Source organism: Zootermopsis nevadensis, unplaced genomic scaffold, assembly GCF_977971745.1.
Source record: "Zootermopsis nevadensis isolate Lab colony 2312 unplaced genomic scaffold, Znev_1.0 Znev_ptg000021l, whole genome shotgun sequence".
Lineage (NCBI taxonomy): Eukaryota > Metazoa > Arthropoda > Insecta > Blattodea > Termopsidae > Zootermopsis > Zootermopsis nevadensis.
This window is the reverse complement of record NW_028259153.1, coordinates 20,604,162-20,623,734: the sequence shown is the minus strand read 5'-3', so window position 1 is coordinate 20,623,734 and position 19,573 is coordinate 20,604,162. Positions and strand designations below refer to the sequence as shown.

Below are 19,573 nucleotides of genomic sequence, written 5' to 3'. Positions count from 1 at the left end.
ATAATATTGGAATGCATCTTGGGGAAGTGTATGGCCTCGTCTGGCTCAACACGGGGACCGGTGGCGGGTTTTTTTTAACACGGTAACGAACTTTCGGGTTCCATAGGCCGCGGGGAATTTCGTTCAAGAGCTCACCTCCTCCACAGTTCGTTAGTAGATTCTGATCAATCGTAAGAAATGCGATCTGCTAATGCATGGGTGAGTGTGTGAGTTCTAATGCGCATATTACTGCCAGGATAGATTCTTCCTGTCAATAAGTATCTCCTTTGCGTGTGTCACCATGGTGATATTAAGGTCAGCTGCGTAGGATGAGAACGTGACGTCATGGCTGTTCTGACCTCTGCCACTTAAACTTACATGACATTTTTGAGAGGCTGCCAATAAGACAGTAGTGAGCATAACTTATTATCGCATGCAATGGAACGCACTTTCCCCTTGACAAATGTTTCGATTTTTTCCTTTATTCGGTGTTTGTTGGCGAAGCTGTTGAGCAGGAGGTCCCTTTGTTACTTTAAAACGTGTCCGTCTTGTTCTTCTGGGTTATGAAGGCCTGTGGACTTATGCGCTTCGGAGATGCATTGTGTCTCATCTTCAGGGCTTCGGCATTACACCCCAGACATTTTCACTGCTGTGAGAACGTCAGATCTCACGCGCTTAGTTTTGGGGGCGGTTGTAGTTTCCGGGTTTCAGCACGAGTGCGTCGTCCGCTTGGAGGAACCTCGACACTCCGGGCAGTTGCTTGGGCGAAACCGGCGTGGATAATGTCGTAACTCTGTCTTGAAATGGTAACGGAAGTGCTCCGGGTCAGTGATCCGGTAGAAAAGCGTAAAATCAGAATTCGATGGTCAGTTTAAACAGAATTCCTGTGGAGCAGCGGCACGAGTCATAATTAAACTGGCCTTCCAGGTTGTGTATAGGCCGAAAGGCAGTGAAGTCTCAAAATGTCTGTTGTCGGAGGAAAACCACGAGCGAGTGACATGTGAAAGGAACTCGATGGAATCCCGGGGAGACGTGGATCAGTCACTGCGTTTTTCAAACCCTGTCTGGAACATCGCGGATTTAATTTCGGTCTTATTGTTCCTTGTTATCATCTCGCAGTGTGACTTATAATTAGCAGGTGTTCTGTCGGCCTTCACCCCCGCTCACCTCGCGACCCCCCCCCCCCCCGGTCGCATTGAATTAGGTCGTCACGAGCCACTGATCACCAAATGTTATTGGGACGAAGTGAGCAGAGCATATAGCACGCAATGCCAAAGCTAGGGCCGCATTGACCCTTGCCTATCGCCTCGCGAAGTTTTATTTCTGTTGGTTTGACTCGCGTGCGTTCCTCCCGCCAAGTTTTATCAGGAGGACGCGCCCCGGTCCTTCGTCTGACTTTGCTGACAGCGGTAGACTCTGTCAGATATCGACATCGACGGTCTGCTTGGGGACAGAGGCACCGAGGTGAATGCTGGGCAAACAGGTCGCGGGATCGTTAATTTGAATGAAGTAGATGCTAGTTCGCGGTGTTGAAATTTCGTTTGCCGAAGCACCACGACACGATTACGAAATCAGAGCTCCGCGCATTCAGCCGCTGTTCCCCTGAAGCTGAAGATAATCCGTTTGGTGAGGGATTGAATGGATCCCAGATTCCGTCTGGACTTTAGTCGTGCAGAAAAATATTCCCAGGTATCCTCTCTGGTGCGTGCTGAGGCGGGAGCCATGAGTTCATCAACCAGTTTATCCTTTTAATGGTGAAGTGTCGTAGTTTATTTTTCAAAAGGTTAAGCAAATGTGCGACATACTTTGATGTGGTTTAAGGATTTTGAAACGAAAACCGCCCCACACTAAAAACGTCTGTCTGGTGGACAGTCTTTACCTCGTTTTCTCAAAATTCTCAGTTACCTGTCTTTGTCTTATTTGTTTCCATTTCAGTACAAGTAAGAAACTGGGTTTGTTACTTAAGCAGCAAGACCACAATCCCCCCCCCTCCCCTCTTGACATGGGGTTACATTCGTCAGACACGAGAAGAGCGAAAACCCGAAGTGGGTCCCGGGAGGAACAAGTTTTCCCCGCATACAAACTTACGTAAACGTTTCATGAATGAAGCCCACGATTTGAAACAAAGGACAAGTGAATCATAGCTGTCGTACGGGTGCTACTTTCGTTGCTCGCTGTGGAGTTGGCGGTCCTGCTGTCGTATCTTTCGTCTTGGTTTGCCGTGAAGCTGTTTAACTAGCACCAGGGCTCCTTTTTTTCCCCCGCAATAAGATCAGCGTTTCATCGTGTGCCTTTGAAACCGCCGCATTGGAGAGTGATGTTCGGGTCTGTTTACGGATTCAGCAGGTCGATGGGTTTAGAGGGCGCCTTCTCAATTGCACGGTTTCAGTGAGAACGGGGTCTGAGAAATGCTCGTGAGATTCCGAAAGGTATTCGATATTGCGCAGATGGGAGGATAATTTTAAAATGGATCTTTGGAAAATTTTACGTCCCTTCGTGAAGTGCTCAACACTGGGTCTACTCACGCAGCCACACGTCGGGCGTCGCACCCGCGAATTAATCATCCGCCGCCAAAACGTCAGGATGGTGGTTGGACCATGACGTCAGCTGTATTTAGGCTTCGGTGACGTTGCAGCGGGTTACTCCATCTGCTGCTACAAGTTTAAAGGCGTGTAGTTGTTGAGATGAGTCACTTCGGATAAGCCTGGCGGGTGGTCGAGCTCTGGCACGAGCGTATGCAAAATCAGGATAAGGAGACGTGGAAACCGGCTTGGAGCGAGCAGCGCGTACGTTACCTGCACTTCGAGTTTTGTTGGCACTTGGCACGAAGAACAGAACTATCCCTGAGAAAATTATACCTGCTCAGATGGTCAATAAATTACCCACCTTTTATGAAACCCGTGAAACCATAGTTTCAATTTGTGGTTTATGGTTTTATGCTCGCCACTGGGATCCACCCTGAAGCAGATAAATGAAATTCGCACTCACACCAAAATTTTATTTAATATCATCCTCACATCGACCCATCTCTCGAGTGACATCCTCCTTTCCGACCAAAAGTCTGTACGCCGAGGATCGAGGCTACAGATTCTCCATGCTTCTGTTCTCTGCCTAGAGAGAGAGAGAGAGAGAGAGAGAGACAATTGGACTTAGTATGACAACCGCGTCTGCGTGGTTTTTCTCAGGCTGAAATTGACCTCACCTTGCGGGCTGCTACAGGATTACCTGGAAGGATTTGGGGTTCTCACGGCGGTGAGTCCGAAGATGGCGGTCTTCTTCAGGATCAGCTGGATTTTTTTTTTTTTCTTAATTCTTGTGACTTGGAAGGGAGTTGCGTGGATCGTTACTGCCCCAGAAGATGTGGCTTGTTTTAGAAGCACGGAGTTGCAGCTATCAGGAACTTGCATCAGAAACTGGACTCGTCTGATCCAGTTTGCCGGCTCTCATGTATGCGCGTCACGCTTCTAGGGCGGTCTGAGCCAGTCTTCACTCGCAGAGAACAATTTGTCATTCATCCAGTTGAACGCGTTCTACAGGATTGCAGATTTGATTCAGACTTGAGTTCGTCTCCGAGCCTGGCGTCTCTGAGACCAACTATGGGGAAATGTTCACAAACGACAAAAGCCTTTTTTCGTGGATGTGAACATTTCATTTCCTGTCTTGTCTACTGTGTGAACTGCCCAGTTCTTTTCAACTTCCTTTCGCAACTTAATTTACAGGACGTAAAGGGTTGACTCGTTGGACCACAGATTTCCACCAGAGCAGGAGATCCAGAGAACATTGGACGAAATGATTTTATGTAGGAGCAGGTTCTGTCAGTAGCCCGAGAGTTCTGTGTCACTACGGCGAAGTTGATAGATTAACCTCACACGTAGTTCTCGAAGATTTAATTCAGCCATTTAGAGCTCTGTGGTAATTATATTTACCACCTGCTTCAACATTAATGTGTTCTGTGTCTTCGCCACGGAATATATTAATGTATTTTCGTACGGTTCTCGCTGTAAACAGCGATTATTTCCGTAAAAAGCGTTAACACGGCAAAGTGTTCTGTTTTCTTTGCGGTACGGACTGAAATCTTAAATATCTTCTTGGCTTCAAAAGAATTAATGTTGGAGTGACTGGTCTCATATTTCATGTCGTCCGCATTCAGATGCAGTGCAAATGTCAGGAGAGTTCCTTGACGCTATAAATCTAAAATACAAACATGTTGGCACTCAACCGTAGTCCCTGCGACGCGCCAGGCTGTTGAAGTGGCGTCGGAATTTCTGCCCTCTGTTCTTTATAGGTCACCAGTCTCTGACAGACCAGTTCGTGTCCAGACGACGCCACTCGATCAGAATTGCGTCTCCCGCCCTGGAAGTTGTTGTGTAGCTCGCACGGCCGATCACTGCTCGTGGCTAGTTCGGGCATGGTACCTGTTGACAACTGCAAATAATAAGTAGTGCGCTTGACTTCTCTGTTGCCTCAGAACGTAAATTACAACACACACAATCCTATAATTTTTCTAGCTGGTTTGTATGCGTGTGAAAGTTCCTTTCGTACTCCCAGGGTGTTTTGGAGCAAAGTGCTGGGGAGAATATTTGTAGCAGAAGAGACTTTGTCAGAGAAACTGAGAAATTTGTAGAATGAGGAGCTTCCCCGTTGTCACCCTTCACGAAATATCATCGGGTGCGGTGGGGAGACAGGGCAGCCCGTTCAGAACGTATGACATGAACCAGGGGTATGGTTTTCCAGTCATCTGCGGCTGCTGCTTGAAGTCGGCCGTGTTCCGACGTGCAATTCATGTCCCGGGGCAGGAATCGAACCCGCGCGGTCGGCCTGCAACAGCATTGCACGTCAAACAGGCTCTTTCCTTGTGGCATGTCATGAAACGTAGAATTGCGAGACTTCCAATGTCTCTCACTCACTACTTCCTGCTGTGCTGATGACTTCTGCACGCATCCAAAGAGGTTGTCGTGTGACAGGAACATCAAACGACTAGTTCAGATCCAGCAGAGAGAGAGAGAGAGAGAGCAGCAATCCACAGGCATCCCGGAAGTCATTGGAAAAGAAAATATCTCAATCCTCTCAGTCCGCAAGATTTCATTTATCTGGCTGCAGGTGTTTCGTCTCAGGGCTAAACAAAACAACCATAACAGGACCTGTGTCGTTAAAGGCACCTTCCAGCCAGCTTGATTAAAACTATTTTACTAAACAACTCTGGGCCTACTCCATAACGCAATTTTTTACGTTGTGATGTGAGTGATGAGTGGGGAAGTGGTCGTGGTCTATTTTAATGCGCGACTCTTGTTCTGCGGAGCATCGCTCAGTGTTTACATTTACGTAATTTATGTGGTAATTTTTATGACAGTGATGATGGTAACAGCTACTTGTCAACGACGACCACCAAAGGTAGTCTGGTAGCCGTGGACATCTACCAGACTGCACGGCACAACAACCCAGAAGACAGCAATCTTCAGACTCACCGCCTTGAAAACCTTAAATCCTACGTTATCTGTGTTGGTTGTTTTCCTCGGGTCACTGCTTTAGAATTCTTGAGTAATAATATACCACGACCACTTCCCGATACTATGTTCCGACTCGTCGATTCGACTTTTCACAATTCGTTCAAGCGTCGAGAAATTATCGATCAACCAAACAACTTCGTAGATTAACTAATAATACTCGAACCACCGGCACACAGCTCCCTTCCTCCTTTGGTGTTTATCTTCAAAATTGGACTCTTCCCTTCTGGTGTCCGACCAAACTTTTGCATGCGTTTCACGTTTCTCCATCTCGTGCTACGCGGAATCTTTGTACGTCTGTGCCGAATGGTTCTGCTTCGCTGGCTTCTCGGAAGACTGACTTGCCGAAACAGGTTTGTGAGTTTGGATGTCCGTTTCCCACCCCTCAGTAATGTCGAATGCAGACATTTTCCTTCTAAAGGGTAGCCTTGCCCCGTGCTCCCGTGGGTCTACTTACGTTTTCGCCCTTTGTACAGACGCGTCGTGTACACACACACGCGAGGGACAAGTTACGAGTATACTGTAAGCGTTCCCATGGCAACTGGTCATCATTTGTGTGATTGGGAGGACTGGAAAGGAATCCTTTCTTACGTCCCGCTCCAGACGGCGTTAAGTGCCCGGCCCGTTCTGCTTGTACTGAGCACCCGCGGCTCACCACCAAATGTTGAGTCATGAAATCGCGGAGCACGAGCTGATCTCGTAATGATTAAATATTTTGCTGACAGCACAATTTATGTTGCAGCTCCGTTACACGGTTTTCTCCGCTTTCGGGTTACTTGTTCTCTCATTGGTCCAAATCTTATCTTCAGCATCCTGTTCTCACACACCCTAAGTGGTGTTGATTACGTAACAGTCAAAATACTTTCACCTGGAAGGACAAACGTGACAACAGAAATTTCGAAACCCTCTGTGTTAATCTCGAGTGCTGTGACGTGGTTTTGATTACCTCGACGGATTTTTCTGGGCGGATTATGGACAAGCAGGATTCGTTCGCAAATTTATGTGGAATATTTTAGCGCCTTGCGGTTGCTGGAATCCATTTCATTTTATAAATTTCGCTCCGTTGATGTATGTAGACCTGGTTCCCGGCTTCGATAGAAGGTCTTTAAAATTAAGCACGGCTCTTGTTTAGGTGAGCGGTTGGAGTGTTCTGTGAGCACTGACTTCACGTATCGAAATGGACCATCTTGTCGATGTGTGCATGAGTCACACAATATTCTCAACCTATGGCACGTGTACCACTGGTACTACGCGAACTACGTAAGAAAATCGAAAGATAATTCAATTCAATTCTTTATTATTTGTGTGCTGTATCAACAGCCTGATGGCCAATTACAGATACAGCACAGAGACGAGCTCACGAACACAATGAAGACATAAAAGGTAAAACAAGCAATATATAAAATACAGTGATACATAAATAAGTTTTCCCTGAACGCATTTAATGTGTTAAATTAGAATTAGTGGTACGCCAGCGGAAAAAGGTTGAGAACTCCTGCTCTAGCGCGACCCACGTCTAATTCGATTGCGTTGACTTCTTCTGCGTGTTTCGCAACGTCCCGCCGCTATGTTCCGTGATTCCGGAGTTCCCGCTGTGTGGACAGGCCACTCGTGTCGCCCAGTCTCTTCCTGCAGCTTTGGTTTTTGTTAGCCGATTGCCACATTCGCTGTAAGTGGACCGGTGCAGCCAACACCTCACAAGCGGCCTCCTGCGTGATGTCTCCGTCTCCAGACGCTTCCTAACCGCACAGTCATCATCACCTTCTGCTCATTTCCTGTTCTCTGGTGCCACCTCGGTCGTCTCATTTATGCGTCAAATTATAAACCACTAGCCATGATTATGATTATCACCGCCGCTGAGGCGGTGATAATTTGACCACGAAAGGTCAGTTGTACAGTCATGATGAAGAGAGATGCCACCAAGAATGTTGCACAGTTGCGAAAGTATGACGTCACACGTGGAATCGGTGCCGAGCCTGAAGGCACTAACGAGGTCTCTGTGTGTGACGTCATACATTCTCCACCCCCGCCGGGACGATTTGGGCAGGCGACTCTAGGACTGCGTCGACCTTGGCCTCGATTCCAGCGAAGGATATAATTCGCTGTCATTAAGTCATCATCACGATGAGAGAGAGAGAGAGAGAGAGAGAGAGGTCTTGCAGCCCACTGCAGTCGACGGTCGAACGCAAGTTTTTCCACACGACGTGGAAATAATAGCCCACTGCTATCTGCCGCGGCAGAACACAAAGCAGACAGGACCTTCGTGTGCTGACTGCATTTGAAGACGTCTCATTCCTTGTTGGTGTAAAAACAGTTTCCTGTCCGTTTGTGTGAATTTCTGTTGCCTCGTGGATGGGGTAAGAACATGAACGAGGCGGAGACGGGTTGATCATGTCGATGAGAAATTAAAACACAGTTCTGGTCATGCGTAGGCGTGTATGGAAGGATAATATTAAAATGAATCTCAACCAGGTTGTAGATTGGATTCATGTGGCTTAGTGTGAGGTCCAGAGGCTGGCTGTTGTGAGCACCACAAAGAGGCGTCGAGTGTGAATTTCTTGAGCGACCATCAGCTCTTGAGACACGCTCGTTTTGAGGAGGTTCCAAAAGATGGCGCGTCACTGGGTCCTTTGCCGAGTTCCAGCTTCCCTGTCGTTTTTTTCTCCCCATAAAATTAACATTTCTTGCCCGGGAATTTCTTCTTTGCAATGAAGAAATTGGTCAGAATGACCGAACGTCGGCCATCTTGATAATGATTGTGCTTTCAGGGATGGAGGCGCTGGAGACGGCTATCAATTACTGGGACGACGCCCTCGCCGCGTACACCTCCGGTGGAGGTGGGCCGCTTGCCGTCACGAGCAGCGAAGAAGCAGGGTTCTGTAAGGACCTGCAGGGCCTCGTAGACTCTGCGTACAGACTGCAGGACCAATGCGAGCTGCTGTTCTTGGATCAGGTGAGCCGGACGACTGTCCCCCGGACTGTGATTATCATCCTCCCTGCTAATGCACTTGAATCTGTCCTTTTGTGCGTTACGATGGCTTTTAGTTTCTACCCATGATTCTGTCCAGAGGGATTCATAAGCTCTGAAACACCAGCAGCTAATTTACGTTTTGTGTCTGGAAAGAGAACACGTGTCTATGACCTTGTGATGCTACCTGCACGTGAACTTCCGTCTCGTTGCAGCGATCTGTGTTGTTTCGCACCGACAGCTCGACGCGTCTCCATGGAGACCCCAGCACAGCCCCCACGTCTTCTCCGGAGTCCTTCGTCTCGGCACATGACGAGGTGAGTACCGTAAAAACATTCGGGAGAAGGTTCAGATTAAATTCGGTTTGTATTTCCCGTTTCGTGCCTAAAAACGTAGAGATTAAAAAAGTACAAAATACTGATGATGGAGGAAGCAGGGACCTCTGAAACGTCGGTAAACTTCTTCCAGGCTACACGCCGCAACAACCCAGAAGACAGACATCTGCAAAGCTATAATTTTACTTCTCGTTTTGTGTGGGTGTGAAATTTTGTCTTCCGCCCCGAAGAACGAGAATAGCGGCAAACCAATGACCCTACACGCACAGTCTGACATTTGATATTGACCCTTGAGGCGCTAGTGCGCCTGATCTGTCCGTTCAGCCTCATTACACCTCTCGGAGGGCGAAAAACACCTGCTCGACTTGAAATTATCGAAATTATCCAATGACTTTAAACATCGATAGGTCGATTAGGCTTGACCATTACTCGATCACAAAACCAAATGCACACGGGTTCAGTACAGAACTAACTAGCAGTGTTTTACTGTTGTAGGTTATTGCTTGAAGAACAGTTCAAGTACACACAGTTTTTTAAAGTAAGAAATTAAAGAGCTTTTAAGCAGGATGACAGACATTTTAACAAAAAAAACTCAGTCAAGGCTCTGTGTCTCAAACTGTGCTGTTTTCGCAACAACCGGAAATGACATAGCCTGTCCTTGAGAAGGACGCCAACAGGTATAAATGTTTGTTGACTGTCAGTAATATCTGATCCCGTGCTAAGTGGTATATAGGCTACGCTAGATTGAGTCTACAGCAGATACTAGGCCTGTGTAGGCAAGCGTTAGGCATTTGAAGTTGTCTCACGTGACCTGCTCGTCCCCGAGAGACAAAAAAGACGCGATCCCAACAACACCCCGATTTTTCGCCTTCTCCTTAATAGATAGCAGCTATAAGTAATTGTCGTTTGAGATGTTGCTATTTGTTGAAATGTTTGGTTCAAGTGTTTCGGAGGAACATACTGCCTCCATCTTCGGGGTATTTTGTTTCTTATCCTCCCTCATCCTGTATTTGACCCCCCAACCTCTCTACAATATCAACTTGTTAATGCTTTGTAGGGAGGTAATTGATTATTATATTCTCAGATTCATATGAATGCCATAAACACGCTCTTTGTGTAAAATCTAGCGTTACTGAATGTTAAAGTACGTGGTACATATAGTTGCCACTTTGTATGAAAATGTGCGTCATAACAAGGAAAGAATGTTTTTTGCTGGTGCAGTGTGACCATGTCGTAACATCCTAGCAGCCAAAGAACCATAAGAAACAGGTGATGGTGTATTAAAATGTGGTTGAGAAATGATGCTGAGGAGAAACCACTTTGGAGCTTTCTGCACTGATGGTAAGCTAATAATAAATAAATTGAGTGTGAAGATGTGATGCAAGCTTCTCTGATGCTGTAATGAACTGTCAGGTTCCATAACAGCAGATAAATCTGTGAAGAGTGTGCTTTAAATTAAGAATTGATACAGCAGTGAATGATGGACATTCATCGTCAAGTCTCAAAAGTTAATGGCGTCGATGGTGACCAAGATGAGTGGAGCAAAAGACAGCCTGTGGGTTGACTGTGGAGGAACACTGTTCCAGTTTCAGTGCAATATGTTTGAACGAATGAGGTTACACGAACTGAGTCGTGTAGGGGGAAACATTCCGTCTGGCATGGCGGAGATGCCACAGCCAACATTTATTCTTTTCTCTACTTGTAATGTAACCTTCTTCAATATCCACGGCATTAAAATTGTCATCCTCTGTCACCTTTCACGAAAAAGTTTTCTGCTCTGAATGTACGGGTCGAGTTCGTAAGTGGGTGGTATGATTTGTTAACTAAAGTTTATTTGTGGCTGTTTTTAGGTGGCGGATGTTAAGGAATTTGAGGATGTTAAGGAATTTGAGGCATATCTTGGTATGTTCGCTGAACCTGACTGTCTACGTCTCTATCAGTTGGCAATGATTAAACTGGATGGAAGTGGCATTCCCTACAGGTGGGCTCCAGTAACCATTTTGCATGAATAAGCATTCCAGCATAATTTACAAATGATTCCCTGACCTCAGCGTTCATGCAAGGCAGAGAGACGTGCATTCAGACTGCACAGTAAATTTTGTTATATTTTATTAAAAACATTTTATAATAAAAGTTGATTTGAGTTTCACGCAAAATTGTACGAAACTAAAGTCAACTTGATGCACAACACAAAATATCTTCTATGAGCATTAACTAGCTTTGGGGTGTGCCGAGTGAAAACAATGCATAAGAAAGGCAGTGAATAATACTTGTACTTTGTTTCAATTTTGGGTTTAATATTGACTAATTATGAAGTTTTAAAACTTCAGTACCTGCATTCAGTTTCTCGCTCTTGCACGACAGGTGTCTGCGTACTCAGATGGTGCGGTGCCGCTCTGACATGGAGTATCTCGGCAAACTGCACTGTATCCGCCTTGCATTCCAGTACATCTTTAAAGACGGTGCTACGTGGCTGTGGTTTGCGGACACCGGACGACAGATGTTGGCCGACCTCATCATTTGTGCCGAGAAGGTATGGACTGTGTAAAATTTAATGCTGAAACTCATATCTGGATAAATGTATTCAGATAATATTTTATACTGAGAGTCCAAACAGATTTTATTACTCTCATGTCACAGAGATGTGAACCGAATTATACTGAGTTTTAGGACCCTAAGGACTTCCTGATAGCCTTTGAGGATATGCTGGAGTTCCTGCAGGATCACAGCAACTGGATCAGCATAGAGCAGGAGCTCAGCTTGAAGGGAGTCAAGGCAATGACGTTCTATGATATAGTTCTGGATTATATTCTGATGGATGCATTTGAAGACATTGAATCTCCTCCTTCCTCTGTAATGGCTGTCGTGCAGAATCGCTGGCTGTCCAGTGGGTTCAAGGAATCGGTGTGTATGTTAACTCTGAGAATTTGTCTACATTAAATGCAGATACTGTTTATTTTGCATGCAGCAGGTTTTGAGAAAGAGGCTGGGTAGTGTTCGTGGGTTTTTTGTGCAGACGGTACTTCAAGAAAATCGGAGAGTAGTCGCTTCCCATTTATAAATATTTGTCTACATTCCTCAGGATTTCTCAGTTTAGTGTTATCTTCTCTTCTCCATTTCAGTCTTTCCTATGGCCACTTTCAAAGAGGCTTCCCCACCAAAACTTGCGCGTACACGTGCTCATGACTACATTAATTCCAGGCCCTGTCAACAGCAGTGTGGTCGTTGCTGAAAGCTAAGCGACGGATGCTGAAGTTTCCAAATGGCTTCATGTCACATTTTTATGACATCTCAGAAGAGATATTGCCTTTGATGGCGTGGGGCTTCCTTGGTGATGATGAGAAACTGAAGGATGTCTGCCAGTTCTTTAAAGTATGTATGGAGCTCTGGAAGGTACAGATAGGTTCAAGATGGATGAAATATGTTTACATTTTTGTTACACCTTTTAGTTATTGTTGTCTCGCAACATTTTGTTGTTACACATAACATTAAATGCTGTTTACAGAGAATAGTTAGAAACTCTTACAGGTCTGGAACTCTGTATGTTTACGTGTGTGTGTGTGTGTTGGCAGGTAAGAAGCAACAGAAATACAAACTCTTAGAAAGATTTTCCACCATATTCAAATGTTTCTCACGATAGAAGTTTTCATTTTTATCCCAGGCGTTGGAGGGTTGTGAAAGTTATTTTACTTTCAGAGGCAGTCTTAAGCGGGCAACAGTTGAAAGTGTGATGTCTTTCACTGTTTTGACCTTCCACTCTGTCTGTGAGCTGGGGCTGATGTTTGAGCACAGTGTGTTAATTCCTATGATGTAAGACCGTACTCTTACCTATGACATACTTTTACTTCGCAGGATCAAGTAATGGCGTTCCTGTGTGATATCTTCAGTAGCCAGAAGTGTCATTTTACTAGTGTGGAAGAACTTGCACAGGACTTACTAAACCATCTTAAGTTAAGAGCAGAAGCAGTGAGTCAAAAAGTGTCAATTCCGAGTAATGTTAACGTGCATGTTTGAATGTTGTTATGGATGCACTAGTATCATGTAGATATTATAAATGCTTGACTGAAAATGTCATTTATTACTTAGCAAGCACAATACAAAATCATTTTTAGAACTATTTTAAAGGTACTCTAAACACTTAACAAAAGAAGACCTTTTACCGATAGTTGCAGTTAAGAGTTGTTATTATTTTCTTTATCATTCTTTTCAGGAAGTGAAAGTGAAATTTAATTTTTGTTGGTGGAGGTTATAGAATTGTTGGGATGTGTGCAACTTCTGTGTGGTTTTATCATCACATTGTTGAAATGAAAATGTTATAGTGTGAACAAGACTACTGGATACACTTTTTGTAAATGGATGAAGAAACAATTTATCATTCCGTTGCATTAAAGCTGAATGATACAATAAAGTGAATGCAACATACTCTGTGAACAGAATATGTCACATTTTATAGAACTGCAGCTCATTGTATACATACGTGTTTTTGTGAGGTTCAGTTCACATGTGAAATAATGTCCAAGAGTGTGGAAAAATAATGGCAAAGTGTGATGTATTCATTATTCTAACAGGGTAAAATTGTTTGGAACATAAGTTTAAATTCACTGGCTTCCTCTCGTCATAATTTGTAATCCGTAATATCCTCACTTTATTTGTGTTGTGAATAATTACATTTAGGGCGGGGGGGGGGGGGGGGAATTAGTGCTTATTCATGAAAATGCATTTTGAGTGATTCCACGAACAAATTTGCAACTGAATGGAGATGTGGATTGACCCTTACGAATATTGAATCACCATGGATTATGTTGGCTAACTTGGGAGTTTTTCGTATGTTGGTATTTCACGATGCTCAATTGTCTGTTCTACATCAAATGCATAACCTTGTTGCTGCTGTTGGTGTTATCTGTGTGTTGGAGTATGGCGAGTTCATCAAGGTTGGTGTTATTGTCATAAATATATAATTTGCGAACATTGTTTTTACCCATATAATATCTTGACTTATAAAATGTTGTTTTTTAAAGTTAGTTATTCATATATGATTGGCGTCTAGGTCTCCTTTTTTCTGGATATATGTTTCAATTTGTGCGCTTGTTTTAGGTTTGACACCAATACAATATGCTGCAGTGCTCATCCAGATGCACCTTTGATTGAAGATTATCGTGCTGGTGATCAGATATGCTCAGAATGTGGTCTTGTAGTTGGTGATAGGTTAGTAAAATTTATCCTATCAAACTGCAGCACTATTTCAGGCTATAGACAATAACATTGTGGAACTGTTTTCAGAGTAATTGACGTGGGTTCAGAGTGGCGAACATTCAGCAATGAAAAGGCAGGTGCCGACCCATCTCGAGTTGGTGGACCAGAAAATCCATTGCTTAATGGTTCTGATCTTTCAACAATGATTGGACCTGGACGTGGAGATGCCTCCTTTGATGGTTTTGGTGTCTCAAAATATCAAAACCGAAGAACTGTAAGTAATAACCACTCTACCATGTATCATTGGTGTGGTGCTGGTCATGTGCAGTGTTTGAGTGGAAAATACACTATCGATAGTAGCTGCTTAATATATATAAAATATTTGTAATGTGAAACGTGACTAATTTTAGCAAATGAGTTCTACATGATTGTTCCACTGGGTGATTATGAATTTGTAAACCAAGGAACATGTTTTGACGTAAATACGTCTATACGGAAGGGTCATTCGGCAAAAAATTCAAAGGAAAACGTGTAAGATCCATATCAACAATGTGTAAATATGGACCGACAAGAATGATATTTACGTCAGATTCTCCAGAACCCTGGTTTCACTATCAACTTTTGTTTTATTTTTTGTTTATATTATTCATTTTCATACTAGTTGTTGGCTGATTATTAGTTTCAAATTTTATGAAGTTTGTTTTCTCAGAGTTTAAAAATAAGGTTATTGGACATCAGTCATTTGTTCCTGACTGTAAAGGTATGATTTGACAGTTCCATAAAATGGGTTCTGGTTTGTCAAGGCAATGATGATAGAGACAGTAAGTACCTCAGGAACATCGGTTGTTTTCTGAGAGAGTACGCAGATCAATTTCGTGGAAAAGTCATCTTCACAATCACTGCCATGAGAACCTGAAATCTCACTTCGTTCTCATAATGTCTCCTTTTCTAGATGAGTAGTTCAGATAGAGCGTTAATCAATGCATTCCGAGAAATTACCAGCATGGCTGATCGCATAAATTTGCCAAAGACCATCGTGGATCGTGCTAACAACCTTTTTAAGCAAGTACACGATGGGAAGAATCTGAAGGGCCGAGCCAATGATGCCATCGCGTCGGCCTGCCTTTACATCGCGTGCCGCCAGGAAGGTGTTCCACGTACTTTTAAGGTAATTCCTTGATTTATATATTCTTATCCAAGACACTGTCCGTACTGCAGTTGGAAAATTATGTAACATTATTAAAATATACAAATGGTGGGTGTCCCCCAGTTGCATGATTTTTATTGGTTGAAATGCTGACACCTGGCATGATAACCATAAACCTGTATTTGCCAGAATGTTGTAACACATTTTGTTTGGTCTTATTCCTCGTGCTACAAATTATATTTGCTGCGCCTTGTGTATGCTGACAGATAAATTGTTCCTACTGTTGTGTTTAACAGGAAATTTGTGCTGTCAGTAAAATCAGCAAGAAGGAAATTGGACGCTGTTTCAAGTTGATACTGAAAGCTCTTGAAACCAGTGTGGACCTTATCACAACAGGAGACTTTATGTCACGTTTCTGTTCTAACCTTGGTAATGACCCAGCTCATGTTCTTAATTTAATTAAAATTAAGGCAACATAACTGTGAGCCCTCCACAGTTCCTTACTCGTGCATTTTGGTCATTCAGTTCAGTTTACATGTATCTTATTAATTCTGTCAAATAAATTTGACAATTTTCTGTAACACCTTACAAGCCCCGTACATTTTTTTGAATGATCTGTAAGGTATTTTTTACCTGAGGCTGTTTTCTTCACATGCTCTTCAATTAATCTTGCACATTCTTACCATTCATGCTATGTAATTGAGGAAGCATTGTTAAATAATCCAACAATCAATAAAGCATCCCGTTTGTAAAAGAAATTTGTGTATTTTAAGATTACGTCGTTCTGTTTCGCACAGTACGAACTTTTGTAGGTAATCCTTTGAAACTTAGAGATATAGGCCACACTGTAAGTGCTTACTGGTAATTTTTATTTATTACAGTTAGCAGGTTCTTGCATCTGTGTTTTACTTTCATGCAGGACTTCCCAACATGGTTCAGCGTGCAGCTACGCATATTGCCCGAAAAGCAGTGGAACTTGACATTGTGCCTGGACGTTCGCCCATTTCAGTTGCTGCAGCTGCAATCTACATGGCTTCACAGGTTTGCATTTGGCACCCCGAGTGCCATCTTCATGTGGTCAAATTGCTACCCCAGTATTCCATCTGAAAAATCATGTTCTTCTTCATCATTCGTTCATAACACTTGTTGAAACAGTGAAACACCATATTGTGTTTGTTGGAAATTTTTTGTCTCTGTTGAAAGTTTACTGTGAATTTAGATAAAAAAAAGATGCCATTAAATAATTTGTGATCTGTCATCACCATGGGCAATTTTTCTTTGTATGTTGTGTAGTGTCTGGATAACAAATACCAAAGTTTTTATTTCACATAGAAAAAGGATGTGTTGAGACTAGAATGGAAAACAAATTGGCCTGTGCTACACGTGGCAGCCGTGGTGAAATACTACCACTATTTAATGGATTTGTAATACATGTGGAAGTTTTGGTAAAGTCATTTTTAGAGTAAACATCTGCTGTGTAAAGTGATCGTCCTCAGTTGTTATACCCGAAGAAATATGAAACCTGTCGTGTATCATGTGTGTCAAAGGGGAGACGACGATTAACGTTGCTTTGCTTTTACAAAGTTTATGTGGTTGTTGTACCTTCTGTTAAGATGATAACTTGCTCCCACGCTTTTGAATTGCAGGCTTCTGAAGACAAACGCAGCCAGAAGGAAATCGGCGATATCGCTGGCGTGGCTGACGTGACAATTCGCCAATCCTATAAGCTGATGTATCCTCATGCTGCAAAGCTTTTTCCAGAAGACTTCAAATTTGCAACTCCTATTGATCAACTGCCGCAGATGTAAAGCAAAGAGATGCAAGTTCGTGCACTTGAGATGTGATTGCAAGGAAGGGCAATTACATTGGCTGGTTTTTGTTAGGATGCAAAAGTGTAATGTAAGAGAAAGGTGTATTGTTAATTTTTTGTGTGGATGTAATTTCATAGAAATGGTCAGACACTGCTCTTCTGGCTGTAATACCTGAGCGAGACGTAATATAGGATATTCTTAATTATACGGGATCTGACGTGCAGAGTGAATTTACTGACCTATGTGGACCTTTATATATACACAGTGTGACCACAAAGTTCCTTTGGGGTTTTGAAAAATTGTGGCGCGCAAACAAATTGAGCTAGTCACATGCGGTTTGCGGCAGATTACAGTGAAACTCTGGACGTTTTTTACTGACCTCAGACCTCGATGTGGGCTCCCTTGGTAGCATGGAGAACGTCCAGACGATATTCGAGCTCTTGCCGTGTTCTGTGGAGCATGTCCGCTGGAATAGCCGAGATCGCATTCCTGATATGGGTGTTCAGGTCAAGTCTGTTAACTGGTGTTCGGAACACATTGCTCTTGACATAACCCCACAGGAAAAAATCCAGTGGTATGTCTGGTGAACGTGAAGGCCAAGGCATTGGACCATCTCTGCCGATCCATTTTCCTGGAAACGTCCTGTCTAGGTACGCGCGTACCTGCAGACCCCCAATGAGGTGGAGTACCATCATCCAGATTTTCATTGTAATCTGCCGCAAACCGCATGTGGCTAGCTCAATTTGTTTGCGCGCCACAATTTTTCAAAACCCCGAAGGGACTTTGTGGACACATTGAACTAGCATAACGGTGCATAGAGTATGTTAAACAGCTGGTGTTCTTACCACAGATGACCAGTACCATTGTCTTTTTGTTGCACTGTATTAAAGGAGGGAGTTATTAGCATTCTTCTTCAATGCCTCTACATGTTTTGAGCAGTTTAATTTAATTTCCACTGGAAGACATTCCTGCAGTAGAAAGTTAGAAGGCAACTAACTCGTGGGTGTAGAAAGATTTTTTCTAATGGACTAAATCATAATTTGACACAGTGTGTTGTTAACTCTGATAAATGGTTGCCTTTTATTGTATTGATTTGGAAGTTATTTATTTTGTTAAATGCATGTTCACATGTAACAGTACATCATTTATGTGTGGCTTTGTATCTCAGTTGATGCTGACCTGTTGAGTTTATTAATGGTTCATGCAAATGTTCACGTTTTCCCAGTCTTTGTATCTGTTACATGTTTTTCGAATTCAAAATTTATTAATTTATGAATTAGCATGGGCTTTTTAATTTGTCAGATGGAAATAAAAATAAATAATAATAAAGCACATATATGTACCTTTGGCACCTTAACACATGACTAGAAATGCCAGGGCATATATATCTCTACATGAAAGAGGTAACAACCCTTCATTCCAGATGTGGTTGTGACACGATTATAATGGATAGTGAACATAGTATGGTGTTTCTCCAAGTCTGAAGATTTTTGACGTAAATACGTCTATATGGAAGGGTCATTCGGCAAAAAAGTGAAACGAAAACGTGTAAGATCCATATCAACAATGTGTAAATATGGACCGACAACTGTGGTCAGCTTACGTGCATTGTTATGTTACCTAATGATTATACATTACTGCCGCCAACAATCCGCCGTCATTATTGCGGAAATAGCTGAGATGTGAATCGGTTGTAGAAGAAGTGCGTCGTGGAGTAGATAATTTTGTGCTGGTAAAAACGTTTTAGAATATCACAAGTATTTATCTTATATAAGAATTATTTCATTACATTACTTCTTTTTCTTTTTTCCCCTGCTTGTCACGGTGTCGAATTAAAGCCTTTAAATACTACAGTACACGCCTTTTACTTTGTTCCGGGCCAACTGTTTAATGATAAGCCTCTTCCTTCAGGAGAAAACCGAAGGTGACGGGTTCTTCAAGTAAGTGCCATCTCTCTGTCTCTCATACAGTACAGGAATAATAAATGTACTCTCATACAATGAAGAGTGGATATACATATATAAAAATATAGTCATATTTCTGTGGAAATACCAAAGAGATTGCACCAGTGGTTTGAATATGTCTCAGAATGAAACAGATACTTGGCAATGCCAAGGGAGTAAATGTGATCAGTTATATAACTAGAGTAAAAAGTTGTACGTAGAAACAAAAATAAAAATGTGATACAAATTAAAATCGATGTTCATAATTGTGAACAGATGGGGATATCAAAATGAATACAGGGTGTGCCATAGGTTTTCCTGTCTTGTGTTGTAATTGTAGTGAAACTGTTGATACCAGCAAGACGTATCTCATGGTTCCTGCACTGCATACATACCATACTAGCTGATCTCATTTTCTTAAGGTACCTTCATTTTGTCAATTTAAAAATAAATGCAGTAACGTAATAACAGAACTTTCGTGTTGGCTGGTGAATTATTTTCAATTTTCATCCAGTAACTTTTTACAGCTAACAGTGTAACTGATGTCACCAGAATGGGCAACAGTGGGCTAAACGCATGTCACATATGAAGCCAAGGTGTATCTGTGAGGGAATAGTTTTCTGAAGAGTAACATAAAGATGTCTGTGACTAGTCTTTGCATGCAAACTGCTGGAAGAGATTCACATTCAAATG

At 42.9% G+C, this 19,573-nt stretch overlaps 2 protein-coding genes and 1 long non-coding RNA gene across 5 annotated transcripts in view; 2 read left to right on the top strand and 1 right to left on the bottom strand.

Moving 5' to 3' along the window:
* The window catches only part of Miga (mitoguardin), a 39,719-nt gene extending 26,343 nt beyond the window's left edge, over window positions 1–13,376 (top strand). Inside the window, exons 4-10 of one of the 3 annotated variants that reach the window (XM_022072310.2) lie at window positions 8,252–8,436; window positions 8,667–8,768; window positions 10,637–10,767; window positions 11,151–11,319; window positions 11,457–11,690; window positions 11,988–12,158; window positions 12,639–13,376. In XM_022072310.2, the coding sequence (XP_021928002.2) occupies window positions 8,252–8,436; window positions 8,667–8,768; window positions 10,637–10,767; window positions 11,151–11,319; window positions 11,457–11,690; window positions 11,988–12,158; window positions 12,639–12,800 (1,154 nt within the window). In that variant the 3' untranslated portion in view covers window positions 12,801–13,376. Of the gene's footprint in view, window positions 1–8,251; window positions 8,437–8,666; window positions 8,769–10,636; window positions 10,768–11,150; window positions 11,320–11,456; window positions 11,695–11,908; window positions 12,159–12,638 lie in introns of those variants that run through there. The other 2 variants (XM_022072311.2, XM_087352769.1) reach the window with 2 other exon arrangements.
* Window positions 2,964–3,808, bottom strand: LOC147873222 (uncharacterized). The gene is made up of 2 exons (XR_015536167.1): window positions 3,205–3,808; window positions 2,964–3,090 (listed from the first exon to the last, which is right to left on the bottom strand). It is a non-coding gene; the product is annotated as an uncharacterized LOC147873222 (long non-coding RNA).
* A 130-nt stretch (window positions 13,377–13,506) lies between the features above and the next one.
* Window positions 13,507–18,790, top strand: TfIIB (transcription factor IIB). The gene is made up of 7 exons (XM_022072319.2): window positions 13,507–13,717; window positions 13,881–13,991; window positions 14,067–14,253; window positions 14,932–15,147; window positions 15,423–15,555; window positions 16,046–16,167; window positions 16,773–18,790. Exons 1-7 carry the CDS (start codon window positions 13,629–13,631, stop codon window positions 16,932–16,934), a joined length of 1,020 nt encoding a protein of 339 aa, XP_021928011.1. The 5' UTR covers window positions 13,507–13,628; the 3' UTR covers window positions 16,935–18,790.
* Window positions 18,791–19,573: the final 783 nt, after the last annotated feature.

Bases quoted from the DNA above. Each gene is read 5' to 3' on its own strand.
- TfIIB (XM_022072319.2), top strand. From the start codon at position 13,629: ATGCTCAATTGTCTGTTCTACATCAAATGCATAACCTTGTTGCTGCTG. The intron at 13,718-13,880 runs GTTGGTGTTATT...CGCTTGTTTTAG, and splicing joins AGTATGGCGAGTTCATCAAG to GTTTGACACCAATACAATAT. The intron at 15,148-15,422 runs GTAATTCCTTGA...TGTGTTTAACAG, and splicing joins GTGTTCCACGTACTTTTAAG to GAAATTTGTGCTGTCAGTAA.